General features: G+C 41.9%; 1 protein-coding gene across 6 annotated transcripts in view; it reads right to left on the reverse strand.

Annotated features, from left to right (window-relative positions):
- The window catches only part of LHPP (phospholysine phosphohistidine inorganic pyrophosphate phosphatase), a 222,017-nt gene that overhangs the window by 188,860 nt on the left and 5,261 nt on the right, over positions 1-27,896 (reverse strand). For all 6 annotated transcript variants that reach the window (XR_012905669.1, XR_012905670.1, XM_075935299.1 and 3 more), the window contains exon 2: positions 2,381-2,568. Coding sequence is in view for 4 of the 6 variants with exons in the window: in XM_075935299.1 (XP_075791414.1) it covers positions 2,381-2,568 (188 nt within the window). In the remaining 2 variants the exon portion in view is untranslated. The remainder of the gene's footprint in view (positions 1-2,380; positions 2,569-27,896) is intronic.

Below are 27,896 nucleotides of genomic sequence, written 5' to 3' on the forward strand. Positions count from 1 at the left end.
AGAAGGTTAGCAAAATTTCACACTGACGTAGAGAAAACCTCAATATTACAAAGGCATAAAGAAGGCAAAAAACAGCTTTCCTGTATCACAACAATGATTTCCCACTTGCAAGGTCTCAGTTTCTAGGCTCCAATGATGTATTTCTTCCTAGAACTGAAGTACTATAGATTCCCAAAATGTAACAATATACAAGCACTTTGGTTTTTCGATAAAGGGATGCATGTATAGGAGAGGGCAGGCATGCAACAGTTTCTTAGAATGACTCAGACACACAGCTAAAGATCAGCGTTTTAGTTACATTTTGGAAAGGAGTTTGAATTGGTAAAACAAAACACAGCACAGTCCTGCATTCCCCAAAATAACACCTTCCAAATGGGACCGTCAAGATAAACTGACTTAGCAGCCTAATAACCTTTCTGGTGTCCTTCCTTTTCTCTTCCCTGGAATTTCCATTGCATCCTATGATTTCCCTGAGGGTCTTTCCACATCTTCCCTTCCTTAAATACTGCCTACCATCTCCCTTAAGGATTCTGGACCTCATCCAAAGCCCATGATGTTAACAAAAATACTCTCACTGATTTCACTATGCTTTGAATCAAACCCTATGTCTTATTGAGAAGGACTAGAGAGATTCTGTTTCCCTAGGATCCTGTTTATAACTCTCTTTAATTGACTGAAAGGTTACTGTTGAATGAAATGAGATGCTTTTTGTCCCATCGCACCCTCCTTTTCCACAATCTAGAGTCTGAGGAAGGAAGTCAAATAGATCTCCCACACCAGGCCCTGAGAGTATCCTTTTCAGAAACCATAAGGATATGGTAACCCACTGTCCCCTTTCTAAGAGAGGACAGCATGATTGCAGAGTTAGAGCATAGGACAGGACTCCAATGATGAGCATTTTGATAAAGGAGTTTTCCTAAGTTATGTTCTTTCTTCTGTTTGGGAGGTAGAGTGAAATTCTGCTTTTTCCATTTCCCTCTAGAAGACCCTCCATAGATTCCAGCTTCTAGTCAGTCTCCATTGATAACCAATACATCCCATCAGATGATTTTCACATGCTGAAGAATCTGCTCTCTCTTAAACAATGTCACCTTGTTGATTTATGCACCCACAGAAACTGAGCATATTGTTTTAATAAATGATACATCATTCATTCATTCTAGTCATATTTTACAAAAAAAAAAAAAAAAAAAAAAAAAGAGTAGGCCAAGTCCAAAAACTCTTGCATTTTAATTTTACAAGGTCCTGTGATTTTATTCCCCACCTTTCCTGGAAAGGGCTAGCTTTTGCAGTCCTGATAAACTGATCTCTCTCTTTGTGTCAGAATAACACAACATGAGCTCACCAGTGACAGCCTAATTCAGACGTTGGGCCAATTTAGGCGGCTGTTCTGCAAAACCAGAGCTATATTGTGTCTTCTGGCTTCTCCCTGAGCAAGATGGTGCATATATTGCCCCAACCAGGAGTAGCCCCAGGAGGCACTGGGTAGTAAACTTTGGTTGGCCTACATCAGGAGCAAACTGAGACACCCCAGTACGTATGGTGATGGCATTGGTGGAATTTTGGGGAGTCAAAGCCAAGGATCCATCATTCCCTACTTCACTGCCTGCACAGTTATTTCAGGGGAAGAGTAAATTGGCACACTGTGCCTTCTTATCTGTGGGCACCTGTACACAAAGTCCGGGTAGCCCAGGCATACATGTATCTAGATGTATCTATGCAAGCAAAGAATTTGCCCATAATACACTACAAGAGCAAAATTCAGTTTTTTGTGATCAGGAGGTCCCCAGCACAATGGAACTGCAGAGACACCCTCGGTATGCAATTTCACCATCTTCCAGCAGATCAGTTGGGACCATTTCAACATGACAAGGTGCCAAGACATCACAATGCCCAATCCCTGAGGAAGAAGGGACATGAAGCTCAGCCTCCCTCTCCTTTGCACAGATAAAGGCTGCTTGGGACACAGCAGGGGGAGACTACCATTAGGAAGATAAGACTGCAAACCCAGGATGCTGAGGTTTTTGTTTACTCTGTTTGCCTGTGTGCTCTCCCTTTTATTGCTTGTTATAAACATTGTTCCTTACAGAAAAAGCCTTGATAGCTGTGCTTTTCTGCTGCGACTAAGTTATTCCACCTACTTACAGCTCTACTGGGTGGCATCAGGGCAAATGAAAACTGAATCTGGCCCCATCACTGACATTTACAGCTACATTGCTGGAGAAAATGGAATTAAAGAGCTTTTCCTGACAGGAAAATATCAACCAGGCGTTCTTATCCTTGCAATTTTCTCAGTAAAAGTGACATCTCTCCTGACCCAAACTGGCTGTCAATCTACCGCATACTGAGCTGCTAATCTGTATTAGCCTCAAAATCCCACCGTCGTGTATGAGGAGGTGTGGCCGCAAGTTTCGCTCCTTCAGGATGCGACAGGCTGCTGGTGCCGGGGCGGTGACTTCATTCACCGAAATGTTGAACCCCAACCGCTGGAGCTTCTTCACAAACTTGTCTCGAGTGGCCTGGGTTTCATTGGTGCAGAACCGCAACTTCAGGCCAGAAGCTTTGATCCTGTTGTGTAAAACAAGTGGAAATGCTAATCAGGTGCAAGGAGGGAAAGATTTACCACCTCAAAGACCATGTATACCTAGGGTAGGGAGGAAAGGGAGGAATACATTTTAAGCACAGGGATAATGACACAGAAGTATTATTGTTTACTTTTAACACAGTGTAACAAAAGCAACTGTGCTTTACAAGCCCATCCTAGGACAAGCTCCCACCACAAGGAGCTCAGAATCAAACTCAGAATTATAATACACATGTAAAAGACCAGTAGCCCCCATTTATGAACACTCATCCCCCTCAGTTACTACACTTAGAGTACCTCTACACTGCAAGGCTATTTTGAGATACCAGTGGTATCCCAAAATAGCTACCCTGCATCTTCTGAACATGTCCGCTATTGTGAAATATAGCGAATGCGCTATTTCGGCATCCCCATAACCTTGTTCCATGAGGGATAAGGGATGTTTCAAAATAGTGTGTTATTTTGAAATTTGACGCTGTGTAGACCTGCCAAATTTCAAAATAGCCTATTCTGAAATAGAATCAAAATAAGATATGCAATTTGCTTGGCACAAATTGTGTATCTTATTTTGAGCTAAGGGTGCTGTGTAGATGCACCCTTAATAACAGTTTGCAAAGATTTTAAAGATGACCATCCTGGGGCCAGGCATGACCATGGATCACAGAAGGTGGCTTACTGGTTGTACCTTTAGATCTAGGGTAGTATTTAGGACTTACAACTGCAGTCTACCTTCAGCTTCAGCTGAGCTCCCTCCAGGCTGTGTTCCACTTATGATGGGCAGCTCTCCACAGGGGAGTTCAAACTGTACATGAGGCCTGGAGCCTAGTGACCCAGTCCAGAAAGTGGTCAGCACAAAACAGAAAGAATCTGGCCAGGGCACCCTAGAATTTTGATTCAGCTCGTTTCACAGGCAACCTACACCAGCAGAGTCCCAGTGATTAAGCAGAATTGCCCTCCTCCAGGCAGTTCATATATACTTTCCTGCTGTGTGGCAGAACTAGAAATAAACCTAGATTGGTACCTTTTAGCTTTTGGTCCAGACAGTTGCACTCAACAATTGAGGTCTTATATATCCATAATGACAAAGGTTAGTATGATGATATCATGTAGTAGCATTTTAACTCCAACGTGCACCTTCCCACTTACTGAACCCAATCCAATGATCAACCCTATAATGCAGTAGGAGGAACCTTTTTTGGGTCGGGGGCTGGATCCACAAAAAAATAAATCAGTTGGGAGCTGCACACAGGTGAGAAGCACTCACTGATGTGGTTCCCAATTTCCTCATATGTATTGTACTCGGAGATCTATAGATGAAAGGTGCAACACCAGATCTAGCTGTTATTATTGTGCTTTGTTACAGTCATAGTTAGTTATTTCATTACCCTACCCTGTGACATGACATAAAGGATGAGCTTTTTCCAAAAGCAATACGAGTACCTCAAGTTTTTGTTGCCTGACCTAAAATAACATAAAGCAGCTAATTCTCAGAGGATAAACCCTGATGACTTTCTGAAAATCAGGCCCTTGAAAGGTCTCTCAAGTTGGGCACCCAGAAATGGAGCCACATTGCATCATTAGTTGCTTTTAAAAAAATCTTGCCAAAAAGACTGAATTAATATGGATTTACGTGCCTAACCATAAGCACCAGTGTATGATTGTTTGAGACTAATCTTACAAGTTCTTATTAAAATGTTGCAAGAAGAAACAATATTTTTTCTGTAAGGAAAGGATCATTCTGATCTGTTTCTCCTCTCAAGAGGACAAAATGTGGGACTCTTTCCCCCAGTGAAGTTCATAGTAGCATGATATAAACAGCAACATTCGTTAGATAAAATATATCTAGTGAAGAATCTTCCATCAGAAAGAATTCTTAGAAATCTGATTTTAATGTAGGGTGTCCCCTCTACACATTTAGGCTGTCTGGCAATGTCTTCTTCAATAACACAGATGATTCATTTCTTTCTTATTATTTGTCTTTCCTAATCATAGGTATGTGAATTATCAATTACACTTAGTGCTTAATTGCCCTTCATAAAGATCGCTTTTCTATTTTAAATTAAGCAGTTAATATATTGTAACTAATAGCATTCACTTGTACATTATAAATATATCTTCATTGATTAGAGCAGTGAATGTGAGATTCGCTCACAAGTTAATGAAGCAATTGAGTGAAGAAGTGCAGGGTGTACCCAGGGAATAATTATTGTTAATGAATTATGATGTGACCTTCTCAGAACAATGAACAATTGGTGTGACAGTTAGATGACAGTATTTCACATCTGTTATTCCAAACATGGTTTCAGGTGCAGTTAAAAAACAAAACAATATATTTTACATATACACAACAAAACTTTAGGGAGTGTTTTACAGTTAAAACAATTTAAATATAAATAGTATTGTCACATCCTTGGAAAAAGTCATAGCTCATGATTGGCTGAAACATCGTTGTGATAACTAAAAAAAAAAAATCTACTGTTTATTTCCTCAAAGGGCAATAAAATGAGTTCTAGAACAATGTTAAGCCATCACATTTTATTGCAAATCACAGCAACTTGATAGGCTATAATGTATGGAGCAAAAGTTATTGTTCAGCTCAATGGAGGTGAATAAAAGGGTTTTTTTTCCTGAATTTTCTAAGTCTTCTCTTTGGAATGTTATAAGGAAAACACTTACACTTCTGAAACTCATGACCATACAGGATCCATTCAGAAGTATTTAACAATGCTAATATCAACCCTATCTTTTGATGACTATGAAAGACAAAAGTATTTGCCTTGAAAGACAAAAGTCAGGCCAATGAGTGTTAGTGTTTATCTCAACAGAAGTAAGTAACTGCATAAAATGAGTTCAGTAGAGCTGGTCAGAAAAATAGATTTTTTTCACCCTTCTGGAAAATGTCTACGAAAAAGAAAATAATAGTTCCCCAAAAATGTTTAGTGAAGAAAATCAAGCACCCAATCAAACATCTGGATTTGGAAATGCTTCCAGAGCACCTCAGATGAGGCATAGTTTGGGTGCCTCATGTCTACATTCTCCTCTATGGGCTGATCTTCCTGGATGTACTGTATCAACATTGAATAGAAATATTTGTCTTTCTTTCACACCCTTGTGCCACTACTCCTTCCCCTTACACAACTGTGAACTTTGTAATTGTCAAAGAACTTGACTGTAAAGTCATTCCACACATGGGGTGAAATCCTGGTCCCTTGAAGTCAATACAGGGTCAGGATTTCACCTGTGGATGTGTTACAAAACAAGAATTGAACAATTGCATTTGTTGAACACAAGATGCCATGCAAAGCAAGACAATACTTACTATATTTGAAACCAATGTCCCTGCACTGGCTAACAGAAATGAGAAATCCTGTGCCATTAAATTGGCTCAGCAATCAATGGTCAGAAGTTGTCAGAATTGGCTACAGGGAAAGTTACCAGTAATTGCTAATGTTAGCAAGTCCGTGGGGGTTTGGAGATAGTAGAAAGGAAGATAAAAGTAAAGATCAAATGATTTGCCACAAATCTCCTCAGAAAAGAACCCAACCTTATCAGCTAAAGAATAATTAATTTTAAAAAATTACCTGCAGGTATAAACATACTAATCCTCCCCTTATTAAAATAAAAAACACAGCAACACACTTGTAGCAACTACTAGCTCCAGTCAAGACTGGTAATACTCCTCCATCTTTCTATAGCAATGGTCCCCAAACTGTGAGGCATGCCCACGTAGAATGCCATGGAGGAATGTTTGAGAGCAGGCCTGCCAATGGGGGTGCAAAGAGGGCAATTGCCCCAGGGGCCCAGCAATTCAAAGAGGCCCAGAATTACCAGCCACACCTACTGTAACTGCAGCTGGAGCCCCAAGCTCCTCTGAATTTCCATCAAAGCGCTGGTGCTCTGCTCTGAGGGCTGGGGGGGGGGGCGGTAGGCGCGCACCACAGTCTGGACAGTGCTAAAGGTTCACTGCCTGAGGCCCCGCCCCTTCCACTTGAGGCTATGCCCCTTCCAGAGTGTGGAGCTGCCCTCCCACATCTTGCCCTGGGACCAGTGGTGACTGTCAGCCCTACTGTTTGGGAGGGAGAAGTACCCAGACTCACCCTGCCCCCAGCCCAACTCCACTCCACCCTGCGCCGTTTCAGCTCACCTCCACCCCCTGCCTAGTTCCGGTCCCAGTCATATTTTCACTCTGTTCCATGCTCCTGACCAGCCCCGCTCTGTCCCAGGTCAGGTCACTCCCACCCCAGTCCTGCCCTTACTCCTTCTCCACCTTCAGGCCAACTCCAGCTCTAGCCCCGGTTCTCACCATACCCAGCTCTGCCCCAGAGCTCCTCTGCTGAGCCAACTGCACAATAATGGAAAGGACAGATTCCATTACTGGTTGGGTGGGGACAATAGGAAAAGTTTGGGCACCACTGGTCTGCAGCCATTGGTTGTCTCCTGTCTGATACACAGATTGTAAGCTTCCAGGGGCAGATATAACTGTTTTATTCTGTTTGTAGAGCACTTACACAATGGTCTATGATTAAGGCTCTGAAGCATTACAGTAACAAAAATAATAAAGAACTAGAATACAAATAATGAAATGATCAGGGCTCCAGCAATGTCAATTGTATCACTGCTGTGACAAATATTTGACTCCAACTCTAGAAGTATTAAAAATCAAAAATACACAACTAAGCAGAGGATCATTAACGATTACTGTGTATTGTAGTGAGGCGGAGTGGGAGCCCACTGAGGCAACGAACCCCTCCCTGAGCCCTGCTGGCAGAGCCTTGCCCCAGGCACCATCTTGTTGGAAGTCAGGGATGAGGACAGGAAGTACAAAAGGCTGGGCCAGGAGCTCAGTTGTAGCCCAGCTGCCAGAGAGGCCAGATGCCTTTCCAGAAGTAGGACCATGCTACAGAGCTAAAGGAAGTCGAGGACTGACCAGGACCACAAACAGACTCTGACCCAGAGTAACTGCCAAACCTGACAGACTCCAGCCCCCAATGACCCAAAGTACCTGCCATGGAGCCAGGAGCCAGCTATGTCCAGAGGTAGAGTTAGGAAGTGGCCAAGGATAGCCCACTGTTAGGGCACTGCGCTGTGGAGCAGGTGAACCAGCGTCCCCCCAACAACTCTAGGCAAACCGCCTGCACTTGTCGACTCTCTGCTAGAGCTAGGAGACCCCAACTGTTGATTGCTCCACCCTGAGCTAGGGCTTGGACTTACTATTTGTTTAAAGGTCCAGCCTGAACCTTGGCCTGAACCTGCCTAAACTGTTTGTTGACCTGTCCTGAACTAGGATGTGGGCTCACTGACTGCTTGTTTAAAAGCTCAGATTGAACCTAGACCTGAACCTCCTAGACTATTGTTGCCCACCGTGAGTGAGGGACAGGGCTATTGACTGTCTGCTCAGCCTGACAGTAGGCCTGAGCGCCTGAACTATTGGGCTTTCTGATTCCCCAAGTGCGACTATGCTAGGTGGGTGTAAATGAGGCAGTGGCCACCACTGATTTTGAGGGGGGAAACCCCCCGAGTCTTGGTGGGCAAAGTCCCACCACCAACTGGACTACATGTACCCATGAACTGTCTGAACAGCTTTGTGAAGATTTTTGCACTTGCCACATAGACATGGACATTCTAAGTCTGCTTTTCGCTTGTGATTTTTTGACTGAGGGGGGTCCCTTGTCAAATCACATTACATTTTCCAACATGGCCTGTAGTCCCACTTCTGCTTTGCCAATTAACTCTGTGTAGGAACCCATGGAACTCAGACTTTGCTTGTGAGTTTAGGGTGACATTTTAACAGGGAAAATTGAGTTCTTTCCTCTTGGCACATCAAAGACAGCAAACCTATATAACCTATTTCTGATGCAAAAACTTTTCTCAAGGGCCTTTCAAAGCAATCTGGAAATGAAACAAGAGTTTGCACAGTTCTTAAGGCTGCATAATTAATTTTTAAAATATTGTTTATACTGACATGGAAGGCAATAGACAGGAGGAAGTGTTGACTGTAATGTAATCAACATTATGAAATAAAGTGCAGAGTCGCAAAAGAAATTTCTATGTCAAGAAACTAAAAACGAATAGGTTAGTAAAAAACTAAAGACCAACAGGTAGAGGCTGGATGACATACTTTCCTTCAATACACACAGTAGGAAGAATTTTTAAACCTGTCTGAAACTACAAATATTCTTCACAGTTTCTCCCAACTAATCCCTGAATCATAGGTCAGGGGCACACTCTTGATTTTGCTTGCACTGTGAATGTGTGTAAACAGGATGTATGTAAATCAATTTTTAAAATTTCAGTTGAGAGCTGTCCCTTATCCTACACTAGTTCTTTGAACTGACCTTTACCTCATTCTGACAGAACAGGACAAGACTCTGAGTGACAATGTCCCACAATGCAATTACTGTGCGTCAGATGAGCTGGTCCCTTACAAATCACCTCGAACTTTACACATCTGCTGGCTGTCAGCATCTGCCAGGTTCACTCACCCGAAAATAATGAAAAAAACTCTCATTATTGTTCCATAACAGGTAAAGTGTTAGGACAATTATTAGACATCCTGACTGACCTTGTGCAGATTTAACCAACTGCCCTTGCCAACCTCTTCTTGGTTAGACTTTGGGCATATAAAACACAAAATGTACTTTTCAACCACAAACAGGTTGGGAGACCAGCAGGCAAAAAAGCTGAAAGATATGAAGGCAAAGCTGTCATTTCTTTCTAAGTTCACACTCTTCTGCAAAAAGCAGAATAAAGAAAAGATGCATGTTCACAAGTTAAGGACCTGTCATGAGGCAAAACTTTGGACATCCCATCCTCCACTGGTCTCTGTCACAATTTATGCTATTTCAAACACAGCATCTGAAAATCACATTTACCACAGTTGGTAGCAGCCTGTGTTGGGGAGCTGCATGACAGAAGAACCCACCCAGAAAATTCAGTCAGAAATAAGGTAACAAATCTGGTGTAGGGTGTTTTCCTGAAATCAAGTTCAACGGGACTAGGACAGATAGGCACCTACCTGTATAGTCAGTGTGTCATTGAAATAAAAAGTGACAGTCATGGGTCAATGATTGAATAACTGTTTCAAAAGACAAGAGGAAAAATGAATATTAGACAACCACTTGTGACCAAATAATGAAATGAATTTATTCAACACATGCTGCACTATATCAGCAGCTCTACCAGGCTGGGTAAGTAAAACCATGACTATTTTCCTCTGGATGAGCTCAGACTTCTTGTTCAATCAAGTACAATTCCCTGTTTATGAATGGCCAAAAATCGTGGAAAACCACATCAGCTGCTGGGCTGTTTTTAGCATTTTGCTCCGCTTTTATAGCCCTAATCATAGAATCCTAGAACTGAAAGGCCATCCAGTACAGTCCCCTGCCCTCACGGTAGGACAAGGCACAGTCCAGATGTCCTCTACTATATATTTAAGAAAATGCATATGTTTGTGCATGTAGCTGTTTGTTCAAGAACTCCTCTTAAATGATCAGAGCCAGGACCACCAAATTTGGTATGCCTCTTATAACTTAAATCAAGATTGTGGTTGGTTGTGCCAGGAAAATGTGACGTGCCTGGAATAGGATTGCTTCTCATAAAACCATATAGAAAAGAGACAGATTCATTAGGCAGGTGAAAGGGTCTGGCTCAGGGTGCCCCCTCCTCATCTGGAATTGCTCTAGCTTTGAGCCTCCCATCCCCAAGCATCACTGAGGAAGGGTGGGTGGGGCTGAAGCTTCCTTTCCCCTTGTAATTTGTACAGGAACAATATTGGTTGTTCCCTTTCATCAGGGAGCGAGGGGAAAGTGCACAGTTTGCTGCATTCCTGACTCTGGCTGGGGGACCGATGAACCTGGACCTGACTTGCCAAGGGACATACACCCCTCCCCCAGCTGTGCCTGCTGGCGATACAGTGGTAATGCAGAAGGCACGTCACACCTGGCCCCAAGCTGCTGGGGTAGCCTGCATAGTGAACCCATCACCCCCAGCCCTATGCCAGAGCAATGGTTTAAATGAAGAAAAACAACAATTAATTGAGTTAAGGACCCGAGCAATGCGGGGTAAATCCTCGAGTCATATATAAAGAAACACAGCACTGACACACCATCATGTGTGATTAAATGAATGCAAAAGGGCAATGAATCTTTTACATATAGGCTTACAGAAGATTGCAAGTATATGAATGTGTTGCTTCTGGTAAAAGAATAGTAACTTTAAGTGTTAAGAGGTCCAGAAAGAAGCCATTTATAGTGAATACAACGGGTTTATTGGATCCACAAAACCCAGAAACTATACTACATATTCTTGAGTGCCATCTGCTGGCACCTTATCTCTTAGCTAGTTATTTACATACCAATTGATAGACAGCTGCTTCCTCTGGCTTTTTGGATAGTTGACTAGTCACTTACATCCATAGTGAGTGCTGAGAGTAGACAAACCAGAATTCCCAGACAGTTAGGACACTGCTCATCACTCTGCTAACGGTATATGCACGGCATAACATCATCTATGCTGGCACTACACGTGGTGTAGCAGAAGAATCTCATTGGCAGATCCCCAAGTATACTGCAAATCTAAAAATCATCTTTGGCGTGGGGGTGCAGTTTGCCAAAGTGCGGCTTTATTGAAATTCTGTGATAGATGGGCAGAAGAAAGAAACAAAAATAGATATGCACTAAATAATCAATTTGCCAGAGCACAGAAACAAATTCAGGGCGAAACAGGAAAGATTAAGAGATGTGCGCTTTGGTTTCAAACATGGAAATTAAGTAACCAGTAGTGGACTGACAGCAATACAAGAAGTAGAAGCAGAACTCCACCAAAGTTAACAGCTAAGCTCCCTTTATAAAAGATAACATATAAACAGGAAGGCAACAGTAGAAATGCTCTATAAGTGGGCATCTGCAGATGATACATCAGTGACAGAGGAATGTTCGGAGAAGCTGAGATAAACAGAAAAATGATACAAAGTGTCAACTTGATGAGACAAAAAAAGTCAGAAATGATGTTTGCAAAGAAGGAAGATGCCTTTCCTGTGACTATCTATATACTATTTCCTTAAATACATAGCAGACAGCCAGGCAGAAGCAAACTGTGCAAGGGTCTAGGCCACAGGTGAGCAACAAGTGGCCCAAATGCCAGATGCAGTTTGCCAAATTTAGCCTATCGGTGCTTTATTTACCTGCGTGCCTACAGGTACAGATATTTGCAGCTCCGATTGGCCACAGATCATTATTCCTAGCCAATGGGAAATGGGAAGTATCACAGACTGAAACATCAATTCCAACAGTTCCCATTGGCCAAGTACAGCGATCCATGGCCAATGGGAGGTGCAAGTGGCCCTACCTGTGGGCATGCTGGTTAAAGTGTCAGTGGCCTGTCAGGGGCTAACCCTGGAGAACCGTGTCTGGCCCACAGGCCGCTTATTTCCCAGTCCCACCCCTGATCTGGAGTGAAGCAGAGAGAGACAGAGTAGATTTAAGGACGTTATTGTTTTATCATTTTAATAAAGTTTTTTTTCATTGCAACTCATTTTTCACTTCACCACCACTGTCACTGGACACTGTCTACAGAACGATAGGGTGGCTAAACCTTCCTGTGCTTGTTAGTCCCTTCCCACTAAGGGTACGTCTAGACTTCATGGCTTCGTTGACAGAGCCATGTAGATTTGTTTGTTTGGCAAAGGGAAATGAAGCCGCAATTTAAATAATCATGGCTTCATTTAAATTTAAATGGCTGCCCCGCTCTGCCGATCAGCTGTTTGTCTGCAGATCGGGGCAGTCTGGATGCTCCCCTGTCGACATGAAAGCCCTTTATTGACCTCCCCGGTAAACCTCATCCTACGAGGCATAACAGGGAGGTCGATAAAGGGCTTTCAGGTCGGCGCGGGAGCGTCCAGACTAGTGCGCTGAGCCAACAAACAGCTAATCAGCTGTTTGTCGGCTCAGCGCGGCAGCCATGTAAATTTAAATGAAGCTGCGATTCCCTCTGTCGGTCAGCCTAATCTATATGGCTCGATCGACGGAGCCATGTAGTTTAGACACACCCTAAGAGTGCAGGATTGTATCATATTTACATGGAAGCCCAAACTGTCAATGCTGGGTGCCTAAAGTCAGGTAGTTTGGGGGGAGATTTTCAAAGGCTCAAATACCAGTTAGGTGCTTAAATTCTATTAACTTCCAACAGGCGAGAGGCACTCAAGTGCCATTTTAGCTTTTGAAATCTTCCCCTTTAGCTTCATTATTTAGCATGTAAATAAAAGCAGCCTCATTTTCAGAAGGGCTGGATATTTCCAGCTCCAAATAAATTCAGTGATCAAGGGCATGGAAAAATGTTCACAAGAAGAGATGGAAAAGCCAGGGATTGTTTACCTTAGAAGGGGGATATGATAAAAAAAAAGTACACTCGAACATAAGCCCGTTCATTTATAAGCCAACCCCCCAAACTTAGAGAAAAAATGGTAAAAAGTCACTGACCCATTTATAAATTGACCCCAGCATACAGACTTCCAGTATCAGCTCGTCAGCGTCAGCACCGGCTGAGGGATGTCCAGGTTGCAGGCACGGAAGCTTTCAGCTCACAGTTGGCTACTGTTCGCTATTCCCAGCCAATGGGAGTGGAGAAGCTCCGTGCTGGCAGCCAGCAAGCCCTTCACCCCGTACTGCTTCCTGAACTGAGGGAAGAACCCATTCATAAGCTGACCCCTAGCTCTTCACAGCAGGATTTTTTTTCCAAAAAAAGTCGGTTTATCACCAAGTATATACAGTATATAAAATAATGAATAGTGCAGAGAAGGTGAGTGAAGAATCCATTTTCTCCCTGTCTCTTTAACAAAAGGTCAAGGGGACAGTCAATTACATTAAAAGGTGAGAAATTTAAAAGTCAATACAAGGAAACACTTTTTGTCACAGAACACGAATACCTAGAGAAGCACTGGGCTCAATGACTTTCTATGACAAGAACTTGACAAAAGTGATTGGATATTTATATGTATACCAAGAATACCCAATGTTGCCATAATTAATCAATGACAACAAAAATTATGGATATTAAACTTCATACTTCAGGGTTTATAGCAATCTCTAACTATTAGGGTGCGTCTACGCAGCAAGGCTTAATTCAAAATAAGCTATGCAAATTGAGCTACGTCAATTGCGTAGCTTATTTCGAAATAGCTTACTTCGAAATAGGGAGCGTCTACACAGCACTTATTTCGAAATAGAGCACTCTTCCTCTGACTCCCCTTATTCCTTGTATAATGAGGGTTACAGCCGTCAGAGTAATAAGTCCTTCAGCTTGACAGTATTTTGTCACTATTTTGAAATAACTGCCTGCTTTGTAGACACGGACTAAGTTATTTTAGAATAGCGCTAGTTATTTCAAAATAGTGTTGCAGCATAGTCGTACGCTTAGAGAGCATGAAGAGATCTATGCGGAGGCAGAAATATCTCACCTCTGCCTACTGCAGAGTTCTTCTGCCAGTCTTGGAAACATCTGGTACTGATAGTAGACTAAGAGGGGACATGACAGCAGCTTTCCAGTACCAAAAAGGGTGTTACAAAGAGGGAGAAAAAATATTCCTCTTAACCTTTGATGATAGGACAAAAAGCAATGGGCTTAAACTGCAGCAAGGGAAGTTTAGGTTGGACATTAGGAAGTTTTTCCTAACTGTCAGGGTGGTTAAACACTGGAATAAATTGCCTAGGAAGGTTGTGGAATCTCCATCACTGGACATATTTAAGAGCAGATTAGACAGACATCTATCAGGGATGATAGACGGTGCTCGGTTCTGCCATGAGGGCAGGGGACTGTACTTTATGATTTCTTGAGGTCCCTTCCAGTTCTAGTGTTCTATGATTCTATCCGAGACAGAATGCTCGACTAGCTGGACGTTAGGACTTCCCAGACTGGATCAGACCCATGTTCAGCTAAACATTCCTATGTTCAAATTTCATTTAAATACTTAAATATGGATTAATCAACCTATGTTTTTAAAATTTGGCCTATGTTTCCCACCATTTTATCCATTCTTCTTTTGAACAGCTTCTCTTCATGATGTTACAAAAATCCCCTAGTTTCCTAACATTCTCATATTACAGTAGTTCACCGAGCCACCTTAAATAATATTTTCCTTCTTTTCTTATGTCCTTTCTCATTGTTTCTCTAAAACGTACCTATTATTCTCCCTCTTTCAGTTCAGAGACAATTCCCTTCTGTTCTTGCATCCTCTTTTGTGATCTTTCCTCAGTTACTCTGTAAATTATCAGCTTCAAAAGAGTAGAGGAAATCAAAGGTGTCAGGATAGAAAATTGGGCAAGTGAGACAGTGAGTGAGGAGACTAGATGGGAAGCGACTGTCTAGGAAGGGATCTAGGGATCATAGTGGACCACAAGCTAAATATGAGTCAACAGTGTGATGCAGTTGCAAAAAAAGCAAACATGATTCTGGAATGCATTAACAGGAGTGCTGTGAGCAAGACACAAGAAGTCGTTCTTCTGCTCTACTCTGCGCTGCATAGGCCTCAACTGGAGTATTGTGTCCTGGGCACCACATTTCCTTCAAGAAAGACGTGGAAAAGTTGGAGAAGGTCTAGAGAAGAGCAAGAAAACTGATTAAAGGTCTAGAAAACATGAGCTATGAGGGAAGGCTGAAGGAATTGGACTTGTTTAGTTTGGAAAAGAGAAGACCGAGAGGGGACATGATAGTGGTTTTCAAGTATCTAAAAGGGTGTCACAAGGAAGAGAGTGAAAAACTCTTCTTCTTGGCCTCAGAGGATAGGACAAGAAGCAATGGACTTAAACTGCAGCAAGGGAAGTTTAGGTTGGACATTAGGAAAAACTTCCTAATGGTCAGGGTGGTTAAACACTGGAATAAATTGCCTAGGGAGGTTGTGGAATCTCTGTCACCAAAGATATTTAAGAGCAGGTTAGACGGACATCTATCTGGAATGATATAGAAGGTGCTTGGTCCTGCCATGACGGCAGAGGTCTGGACTTGATGATCTTTCAAGGTCCCTTCCAGTTCTAGGATTCTATGATTCTAGATTGAGTTTTAAGATTATAAGGATGAGATGGGCCAAGAGTGTGATGCACAAAAATGTGTAAGACCAGCCTTGCTATATTGAGTAGAAACCTTGGCCACCAGGGAATGACATTTCTAATGAGTGCAGCTGTACCTGAGAGCGGTGACAGGATATGGATAAATGGAAGAACAAGGTGATCAGAGAAAAGGCAAAAATAGCATCTGAGACAGAGAAAATCAGCAAGAGTGAGGTGATTTGAACATATTTTGTGGACCAAAGATCATCTAGGCAGGGCATAATGAAACTCTGGTGTCCTGGGAAAGAATCACTAACCAGAAAAAAAAGAATGAGCATATGACCAAGTAACAGTAGCATATTTAGGGGTTGATTCAAAACCCACTGAAGTCAATGGAAAAACTCTCATTGACTCAATGAGCTTTGCATCAGACCCTTAGGATCCAATTGCTAAAGGCTTTGCCTTCCCAAGTTGCAGTTTGACAGTGTGAGGATATGCTATGTAACGAAGGCCCTGAGTCAGCAAAGCGCTTTGGTATATACTTAAGTTTAAGCATGTGGGACCACTGGATAAGAGTCTATAGTAGCCCACTGCAGCTGTCTTAAATCGCAATAGGCAAAATTTCTATCCCAAGCATCTGTCAAAGAGCAAACAAAAAGTTGGGAGGGAAAGTTTGTGTATGTACTCACAAGAGTGAAATCCTTTGACACTTGGTAAAAATAGAAGCAAAGTAGCTGAAAGCTCATTTTACATCTAGCCTTCCTCTGGTTGTTGAAGTCATGATTTTGTCTGGTGTTACTGTGAAAACAAAGTCCCTTTGTACTAGTAAATAAAAGCATGCTTGTCACTGAAACCGTCAAAACAGTACACGGACTCAGTAAACACCTAAAGACAACATAATGCATGATAGCAAATAGCATGTAAGCAAATACAAACACACTCAGAATACAAGCAATCCCATGTCTGGATTTTTAAAAGGTTGCATAAATTTCCATTGAAAATAATTGGCCAAAATTCTTCAAAGCTTTCTCAGACAAAAATGCTATTGATGCCAATGGCACAGTTGCCTGAGCAAGACTGAGGAGATTGGGCCCAGACATTTGCAATAATGCATAAATGGAAGCTAATCTAATGCTTCAGGGCATAGCATGATTATCACAGAGGTCAGAAAGGAACCTTCTCCTTACTTGTACAGTTTTGTACTATGTGCTAGGTGAACTATGTTGTTTTCTGGGGTTGAAGGGAGAAGGGGCACGTTTTTCTCTGATGCATTGGCTTCAGTCACAGGCAGGATGCCAGATTTTCTGAGCAAATGGTCTGATCTGGTAAGGTTAACTCCTGTTCTATCTACATGATATGATTTTATAGCACATCAATTTACCAGATAACAAAAGGTGTTCTGCTTGATTATTTTGCTATTGAAAAGCCTATTTAACTATTCATTTTACATGTATTCTCTTAATAAAATCCCACAAACAAAATGTGAAGCAAAAAAAAAAAAATTGTAAGAAATCTATGTGGCCATTATGTCAATTCAAACAATTTTTCTAGTTACTCCAGTCTTCTATCATGTTAATGCAAAGCATAAAACTAGCAGCCCCAGGGTTTACAACATATTAACTGATTGCAAGGAAATTATTTAGGGTTCCTCAGTCAGTCCTCTGAGGGGTTGCTGATCTTCAGATTACGATTCAGCAATATGCTGTTTACTTGTAAGCATATTTATATGTCCTATGTTTCATTATTATTTTGTATCAAAATATATGGGAAACATACAAGAGAAAAATTAAAAATAACTACTAGAATTTTTTGCTTTGGCTTCTATTAGTTAACTATTGAAATAAAGATTCTGAAGGCACAGCACCCCTTCATTTCTACATATCTCTGCACTTCCCTGTTTCATTTAGGAAACTGAAAGTGTCAATTCAGGAAGGGTTTTCTCAAGACACTGATGACGTGATTGGAAGCAGGAAGGACCAATATCTCATGGGAAATACTAGTTTATCAAATGTGGCTGCGTGCATAGAGGCCTGCAAATCCAGATGCGGACATCTGCGGCTCACTGTTGCAGATATGGATGCGGATACAAATTTTGTATCTAGAACCCTGCACATATGCAAATATATGCTTTATATTCACAGGTATCCTCATCTGGGGATGTCAGTGTGGATATCTGCAGCTCATTTTCGTAGATGCACGTATACATTTTGTATTTGCGCAGAGCTCTACACAGGCAGCCAACAGGGACTTTTCTTGCAGCCACAGACTCCTGGACTGTGACTGGAAACAGGTCGCAGGGGGCGCGGGAACAAAGTAGCAATCCCTCCCTCTCGCTGTTGCTCCTAGATGCATCATCTTAGTGTTAGTTGCTGGGGCTGCCAGCACAGGCTGGGACCTGCCCACCTCTCTAAGCATGTAGGGAACAAAGCTGGAGGAGCAGGCAGCCTGTGAGTTCCCCATCTTCCCAGAGGTAGTAGGGTTCAGGCTTTGGGATTTAGCCCTGGGGTGGCAGGGCAGCAGACTCTGATTGCAGAGCTTTGGTCTCCAGCATTGGGCTCCAATTTCATAGTGGGAGACCCCATGCTTCAGCCCTGCAGTTTCAGGCTCTGGGCCCTGTCCCCTAGCTGTGGGGCATCTCTGACCCCGCACTGCCTTCCCCAACCCTTCACCCAGGGCTCAAATAGTTCTCGTTTGCTGGGGTGGAGTACTTCTGCTGTGAAAAGTGATACTCATATGTGTGTAAATAGCACATTTCACAACAGATTTACTAGCCAGCAACCATAAATGGACATGTATATGTGCTTTTATTTTCCTACGGCTAATTAAGCATTTCAGGAAAAAGTGTGAGAACAGCCACAAGCCAGCTGATGGCCGCACTCTGAGACAACAAGGACCTACACACCAAGCGATCTAAAGGCACAGCGGCAGCCCTTGTAGAGTAGATACTTGCTACCAAGGACCTCTTCTGTCATTGTAATAAATCCGCCCCCTCAAGAAGTGGCATTAGATTGATGGAAGAATTCCTCTGCTGACCAAGTTGTGTCAACTCCAGGACTTAGTTCAACTTAACTACATCTCTTGGGTCTTAGAGCTGCTTAACTACATCTCCCAGAACAGCAATGGGCAACCTAAGCTAGTGCGTGGCCCGCCTTCATCTCAGTGGACCGCAAGATTGTCGTAACCAAAATGGTCTCCCGGGATAGGGTAGTTTTGTTAACTGTGCTTGTGTACCAAGAATATGAAGGGTGTGCCAACTGGACTATAGCAGTGCTTTGTTTGGATGTAGAAGGAGCGCATGGCTCTCACAAAGTCGTGCGCAATTAGCACTCACCTCACTTCACATGCCCTTGCTTTGTGTGTGTGTCACTTTAGTCATAACAGTAGGGGAAAAAAACTATGCAGATGAAAACCAGCAGAATCTGGCAACCTTGTGTATGGGCAACAACAAACAAAATATCTTACGGGCTACACCTAGAACTGCAAATGGGCCACATGTAGCACACATGCAGGTTGCCCCACAGTGTCCCAGAATGATGTAGCTACCTCAGCTTGAATTTTAGGTATAGACCAAGCCTCCATTAGTAAGCTTCTTAACTCTAGGGTTCTTATCCCAAAGAAACAACTGGATGTTTGGGTTTCAACCATTATTAATTAGTACAAATAGCTCTGGTCATACATTTATTTGCAGTAACTACTATATGGTGTGACATTTTCATGGGTAATATAATCAGATAATATTATACTGACCTTTGTACCATACTGATAGTGAACTGTTTGTCTCTGAGGCAACTAATTATCATATAGAGGAGCCAAAGAAACCTAATATATCTTTTCCTTGGCCAAATCTTTAATATACTGTGCAAATAAAGAACATCTGTTGATAAGCAAAAGAAAGAAAGAACAAATGAAAGAAAGAACAAACAAAAGAAAGACTGCTTCTTTTTATTCAGCAAATCCTTTTTAATGCTCTCAAACAAACAGGTAAAGGGGATCATTCAGCCATCTGTACTCCTTTAAAAGAGCAGTGATGTAAACAGCTATTTAATTACTAACAATAAAGATACAGTGATAATAATTTTTACTTCTATACAGTTATCTTCAGTATTCATTTGGCTTGTCTCACAGAGAAAAAGTCCACTCCCCCACCTGTTTTCCTGTCACTCCTAATTTAAATGTACTTTGTAGTACTCTATAGTAGTAGCCCCAAACACTGCACTCTCGTTAGTGTGAGATGGAGTATATTGTACTAGTAACTGCAGATTGCTGTAGCATTTTTGTAAGACCCTCTCTAAAATCCCCTCCTTTGTCAAATCTAATTTAAACTCTGGCAGGTTCATCTCTAAACTAGCAGTTTGATACAAATGTCATTGAAATCAATAGGAAAAACTCCCTTTCACTGACTCTGATGGACACCACATGCCTAACATAAGAACCTATATCCTTCTCATTCTTGCCAACCTTCCCAATTTGAGGAAGTCATTCCCTAGAGTTTTAAACAGAATATTTATCATTTTCCACTGCCCATTCTTCTGAATGTTCTCCTAAACCAGTGAATTGTATCTGAATTTACAGACGTGTCCTTATTTCACTTTCCAATGTCCCTTTATGTCAATTTCAAATGTTCAATAGATATTTGTGATGAAAAAAGCAAATTTGCAGCCTGGTTTATCATTACTTCAGTGGAGTTATACAAGGAATGAGTCTGGCTCATTATCTATATCATGAGAAATAACAAGGAGTATTTATCAGCTTTATATTTGACATTCATAAGCTGCATAATTCTCCATACAGGTGAGCTGTAACTCTACTCTGAAAAGTGACTGACAAAAAATGTTACCCATCTAATTAAGCAGATCCTCTGCCTGCATATACACAGAATCTCATCTCCTGGCCTCTGTACTAAATAAAAAAATATTTTTTACTGTTGTTTAATCCTATAAACCCTGCAGCGCCAACACAAAGACAGTGAGCATGCAAGACTATTCCTTTTGGTTTCATCAACAGAATTGTTTACTGATTTCCAATCAGTTACACTCTAGCACCCCCACTGGCGACAATGCACAAGGATAATTCAGGGCCTAAATAGGCTTATGGAAATTATAATAATGGTGATATGTGGGAAGACAAGGACCCAGCTCAATTCTCATGTCCCAGATTGAGTTTACAAAGTGAGAAGTTAGAAAAAATATAATCTTTTAATTGTGAACTGAGCTATGACTCAAGTTCCCATCTGTAAACTGGGAAATAATAGTACTGATCAGTGGACTGTTGTATGGATTAATTAGTTGCTATATATTTGTTCAAAGCTATACAATATAAAGTGATATTGTATATAAATAAGTAACAAGTACAATAGAGTCCGGATTATCCGACCTTCACTAATCCGACATTCTGCTTTATCCGACATAGCCGGCTCCTGAAAGCAAAACTAAAACCCCGCGCTGCTCCCGGCTGCCTGCCATGTGACCTGGCCCATTTCTCCTTCCCTAGCTGCTGACGTCCCTGCTGCTGCTGCTCCTGCTGGTGCCGCTCAGTCCCCATTCCTGCCTGGCCCCTTCCCTCCTTGCAGTGCCCGTAGCGACGAGGCAGCGAGCGGGGCCATTCTCCCAGCCCGCACCCCCGGGGGCTGCAGGGAGGGAAAGGGCCAGGCCACCCGAATCAACTACAGGTAAGCCCTATTATCCGACATTTTTGTTAAACCGACCAGCTGTCGGTCCCGTTTAAGTCAGATAATCGGGACTCCACTGCAGTGTGATAATCTTTTTTCCTCATTATTTACCCAGTGGTGGATGTTTGTATACTAGTCACTGGATAATAAGTAACAATTGACATTTAGCACATTAGTATTTAGATTCCAAAGGAGAGACATGAGTGCTCTCTCCCTTCACTGCAAACTAGGGATGTAAGCGACTAGTCGACTACCCAATAAGCATAAGTTTATCTGATAGTCAATTAGTGACTTGACTAGCCGCGTCCCCCACCTTGCTGCCTCTATCAAAGGCAGCAAGGGGGGGGGCTTGCAGGAGCCGGTGCTGGGGAGCTGGTTTAAAGCCAGTTACCCCCCAGCATCATCTCTGCAGGAGGCAGAGGCACAGTGGGGAAACGGCACGAACGGGGTCTGAAACAGTCCCTTCTCGGGCCAGGTTCTGTCTGTAGCGCTTCTGCTTTTGAAATGCTAAAACTATGTTCCTGACTCAACAACTGACCCACTGGGTGACGGTGAGCAGATACCTTCATCTCTCTATACCTCACTTTTTAGACACTGATGCATACCTTCCTTTGTAAAGAGTGTAAAGAGCTTTAAGCTCTACCAGTGAAAAGTGCAAATGGAACACTAAGGAATAATTCATTATTGAATATCTAGAACATGCTTAGACACCTTTGGCTGACAGTCTCGCTCAACAAACCTAATCCCAGCCATTGGAAGCATTTCAGATGTAGCTTGCTCTCTAAACTCTTAATGTCTGCCGCAGATTGTGTGAGGATATTTAAGACTAAAACTGTGAATTACTACTTCTTGTCCTACATGCAGTTTCAGATGGCTCTTTGTAAACTTGCAACTGATCTACATGTATCAACTTACTACTCCCCTCTTCCCTCCCCCCCCCACATGCTAAATTGTTTTATGATTGCAATTTTACTTGTTTCTCTACAATCTTAGCCTTGTAAGACTCTGCAGGCATTTTATTTTAACATGGCTGTCCAGCTGCTCCACAGCCTCCATATGCCTAAGATTTCCATTGCTCTTTTAAAGAGCCCCATTAAAAGTTGTGCTAACAGATGCACTATACTGACCAAACAACAGGATGTTGTAAATGTCTAACTTCTGTGGGCTTTTCATATGCATATGCTAATAGGCATGCTATGAGCATACAGCTGTAAATGCAAACAACAGAACTCAGGATGGGCATGTTTTATGGATGTTTAACCACCTTCTGTCTTGTAACAGACCAACTCTTACTGTTTACAACATGAAAAGTGAACCTCATTTTCATGCTGTGTAAATCAATCAGAACCATGATGGCACAGAATAAAGGACCTGTTAAGTTTAGTTCTGATGGAGTCATGTAAATCTCTGATGTATTTTTGGTTTCGTTAAAAATATGATCTCCTGGCCTACACAAGTTATTTTTGTTACACAGAGGAAACTTTTCCTGTAATAAGCCTTATTATAAGGATTTTTTTTTTACAAATGTATGTCACTTCACATAAAAGACTAACAAACAATCACATTTTAATTTGATTTAAGAATCTCTTCATAAAAAGCTTTTCTGCAATACAGATAACAGACCAAATTATCCTATAATTCTACCTATCTTAGAATTTTATACTGCTATCTATCTCTGTCCTGTGTGCTTTCCACAAAATATCAAGAGTAGTGGTCTCCGTGGAGTTTCTGGCACGCCTCCTTTTTCAGAATAAAAGCTCTGTTTGGGTTTGAAGTTTTGTTTTTGCTTTTAATTGTTTAGGTTTTTATTATTTTAATTACTTTTTGCATTAGGTTGATTTGTTTCTGGTATGTGTTTGCTTTGGTCAATTGAAGTATTTTTTGTAGAAGGGGATATAAATGTTCATACTAGTATAAAACTGGAGCAAGCAAAACTGTTGAAATTACTTCAGATTTATATCAGAGTTACCTTGATTTGGCAGTTTCCTTTCAGAGTGTACTAAATCCTAAAATACTCCAGTATCACAAAGTGTAAAAGAGATAGGTGCATTAGAGTTAAAATACTAAGAAGGAATGGTTACCCTTACTGTATCATTTACATCTTTACAACTAGGAACATAGTTATAGCGGAACTATGGCTTCCTCTGTCTCAGATCTCCTGCAAAGAAAAATGTTGCTATTGTGTTTTGTCCGTGTACTATATACTGTTACATGAGAATTTCAGTGCTGTGCCTGTTTGCAGTAGATGGTACAGCAAGGCATTTGAAGAGAATGTCAGTACTAGCATTATATGAGAGGACAGACATCCTTTCAGCAGTAAGTATGTACCAAAATATATTTACAAATCATATAGAGAATAAAACACATATTTACTAAGAGATTTATTTAGGCCTACCTCACACTAAACAAGTATTGTAGGAATCTGAATTATTTATAGAGCTTCTATTTATTTGCATTTGAACGTAAGATTCTTTAGAAATTTTTATTAAAAAACAATTTTAAAAAATAGTAGCTGTAAGTTTCAATCTGTTTGCATAAAACTGCATACTGACCTACACTATCATCCAAACACAATATTAATGACCAGTTGGTAATGAGATACTGAGTCAATAAAGCTTTTAAATTATGTGAGCTGGAACAATTTCTTGTCTATCAAGTAGATAAATAAGGCTTCTGGACTTTACTGAACAAAGTAATCATTCTTAAGAAATTATATTGAATGCCATGAACAATGTTTTTCTTTGGCACTTTTTGGCATGTATTCCGACCGCACCAGATTTCTATGACTGTGGCTGTCACTTCTTTGTTGCTCCTCGGTATATAACTGCCAATGAGCTGTATGAAATCAACAAGGAGGATCTAGCAAAAGAGGCATAAAGATCAAGATCAATATAATAATGATGTTACAAAGGTCAGGATTCGTGGGCAGTGTGTAGATGTGTATGTGCTGAGTATTACTCTGAAGGACAGTAAGAAATAGCAATGTCCATTTGAGGTAGAGGCGAGGGGTTCGGCAGCTGCATATTCTGGTTAGCTCATTTTTCCATTTCTGTGGGAAGAATCTCAGAAATCAGGGGCATCCTTGCATACTTCCTGAGTGAGGTTAACCTAGTTCTACTAGTCCTCCAGAGAGGGAAAAGCAGCATCCTAAAGTACTGTCCCATAGAGCAGAACTACTCAACATGTGGCCCACGGCCCATTTGTTTGCAGCCCATGGTGCGGTTGGGTTTACGTGGGGTTCAACACGCGGCCGGCAGGTGGGTCCCTTTGAACATGGCCTCCACTGGGAACACGCTCCACAAAGGTTAGGCGTCTCCGGGGGGGCATTGAAAGATGCAAGCGGATGGGATGGCTGGAACAGACGGGTACAGAGTATTGGCATTTCTAACCGGAGCGTTGTGGGAAGTGCTGGCTGCTTAGCATTGTGGGCAGAGCCTGAGATGAGCTGAATGGCTCACACTGGCCACATTTGGGTCGGGCGCCATGGCCGGGCAGCCCTGCCTCCATCCCGCACAGAGTGACGGACTCCCACGTGGGGACATCAGCCCTGCTGGGAATCCAGGATGGGACTCCTAGGTGCTTGTCCTTTTTTGCTTCTTGTGTCCGGCCTGACTCACTCCGCTTCCTGCCCAACGCAGGTTGGAGTGCTCTGGCTTGGAAACCTTTTCTGAGTAAAATCACTCCAAGAAACACACAACCTGAAGCTTCACGCTAAATACCCAAAACACTGGTATACAATTTTCTTTTAATAAGCAGCATTAAAAATGGCAACAAAGAAGAGATGCTTATTAGATGAACACAGGGTTTTCAACCCCGTTTGGGAGATGGAATTGGCATATATTTTTGCATGTAGATGCAACTAGGATTGCCAGGTGTCTGGTACTGACCCAGACAGACCGGTATTTTCACCTCCTGTCTGGTAAAAAAAAAATTCAGAAAATACCGGACACCTAAAACGTCCAGTATTTCCTCATTTTTTTCCCCAGCCAGGAGGTGAAAATCCCAGGTGCTTACCTCGTTCTGCAGGGGAACGGTCTGGCCAGAACAGAAAGACAAGATGGCAGATGGCTGCTGGCAGCCTGCTAGGGCCAAAAAGTCTCAAAGGCATGTCTTAAAGGGGCCATGCTGGTTTTTTTTTATTTTTGTATTTTATTTTTTTTTACTCAACAACTTTGGTCTCCTCCTCCCCCCCCCCCCCTTTTTTTTCTTCTCAACAGAATTTTTTCCCTGGTGCATTTTTTTGGGGGGAGGGTTGGTATTTTTGGTTAAACCATCTGGCAACCCTACATGCAACCCCACTTAAGTTGCAGCCCTCGGCATGTGCTGTGAGTATCATTGTGGCTCCCAGGGCTTCCAAAGTTGAGTAGCCCTGCCATAGAGCAAAGCTGCCAGCAGTTGCACATCTGGAGCTCTCGGAGGCCTCATGCCTGCTTGAAGCACAAGCCCTCCAGCACTATGGAGAGGAGCTCTTATGACCATTGTGAGTGCAGCGCAGTGCTGTGTGTTAAAGGCATTGTGGAGTCCATAGACAGATTTAGACGAAAAGCCAGAAGCTTTATAAGTCATGTTCATGGTAGGAAACTGAATGGCCCAGCATGTACAGGGTGAAATTCGCCCTCTATTGCTCACATACATTGGAACAAACAGGCTTTGTATTAGGAACTATATAGAAGCCACTCTGCAGTTCACCAACAGGGCACAGGGCCTCCTTCGGTCTTGAGCTTCCTACCCTGGAGGTCATAGCCACTGGTTCCATGGAATCACACAGATCCACTTGTCATACCACTTCCCCCAAATGATGCCAAGGAGACAGATTCCTCTGCAAACCCAACCCCAGCTCTGCTGTGCCAGGGGCCTTCTGCAGTCCTTATGCCACAGGGTGAACGTCACACATTGTCTGCCAGTTTCATAACACTTCAAATCCAACCCAAATGAGTTTGGCTATTAGAAGAGATCATCCAGGGGTCTATAGTTAGTTAGCATCTCAAAACCCACTTTGAAGACTCCGCACAGCCTCCCCCCGAGTCAAACAAGCATACAGGCCAAATTAACTGCTGAAATGTAGTGATCTCTAATGAAGAACTAGGGCTTAGGGATTTCCAGTATATCAAGAAAAACCTCTTACCATCTTGCATTGTGCCGAAGGCCAGAATTGTAACGTGATTTCAGCCAACATATTTCTGACATTACTGCAAGTTAAATTACAATTTTAGGTTGCCTACATACAGGAAGTTTCAGTAAATGCAACAACAAAACTGTTTAATAACAGTCTAAATAAAAACAGTCAAAATAAAAATGAAATTTAAAAACTTAAATCCAAACTTTCATGGACACAAGGGAGGTTTGGTGTAAACATTATAAAATATTTTCCCAGATTTATAAGAAATGATGTTTTCTGGCAGTAGTTATATGATTGTTATTTCCTGTATTTATTGTGATAGAAGCACCTAGATCAAGGTCATGGCCCCCACTACTAGATACTGTACAATCACATAGTAAAAGACAGTCTCTGTACCCAAACAGCTTGCAGTCTACAAAGACAAAGGAAAGACTATTATTCCTCTTTCACGAGTGGGAATGAGACAGAGAGGATTAAATGATTAGCCATGGTCACACAGCAAGTCTGTGGCAGAGCAAGGAATTGAATTTAGCGCTCCTGAGTCTCAGACTAGCGTCACCAACCACAAAACCATCCTTCTTCTTTATATAAAGGCATTACACTAGCAACAAGGAAAATAGAACCAGCTTGATTTGTAAAACTCCTTATTAACCCAGTTATAACAGTCCAGGTATAACAGCCCACTATGGCCTTGATTCAGGAAGCTACGGAAGAGAATTTCCCAATAATAGGTCTGGAAATGCCTATGTTCCCGTCTAGCAACTCCATCACCGGCCAATATCCTAGGTTTTACAGATTCCAAGGCCCAAAGGGAGCATTGTTATCATATAGGCTGACCTCCTGAATAACATAGGGTATAGAACACCTCAAAAATATTTCCTAGGGCATATTTTTTCAGGGAAACATCCAATCTGATTTTAAAATTGTCAGTGATGGAAAATCCATCATGATCCTTGGTTAATTGTTCCAATGGTTAATTACTCTCAGAGGTAAGAATGTATGTCTTATTTCCAATCTGAATTTGTCTGGATTCAACTTCCAACCCCTGGATTATGTGATATCTTTCTCTTCTAAACTGAAAACCCCATTGTTAAATATGTATTCCCTATGCAGATACTTACTGGTGTAATCAAGTCATCCATTAACCCTCACATTGTTAAGATAAACAGATTGATCTTTTGAGTCTATCATTATAAAGTATGTTTTCTAATCCTTTAATCATTCTTGTGGCTCTTTCTCTGAACCATCTCCAATTTATCAACATCCTTTTTTAATTGTGAGAACAAAAACTGGCCATAGTATTTCAACACCAGCTGCAGCAAAGAAAGTTACTTTAGTTGTATGTCTCATCCAGTGCCACTGCCAGCGTGCACACAGTCAACATTTATAAAATAATCATAACTGTTTGATTATAATGGTAGGAATATCAAACCAATTAGCACAGCAGTGACTGACTCTCTAGAAGAGTTTGATTTTCTGTGGAAGCAT

This window comes from Pelodiscus sinensis, chromosome 8 (genome assembly GCF_049634645.1).
Source record: "Pelodiscus sinensis isolate JC-2024 chromosome 8, ASM4963464v1, whole genome shotgun sequence".
Taxonomy (NCBI): domain Eukaryota; kingdom Metazoa; phylum Chordata; order Testudines; family Trionychidae; genus Pelodiscus; species Pelodiscus sinensis.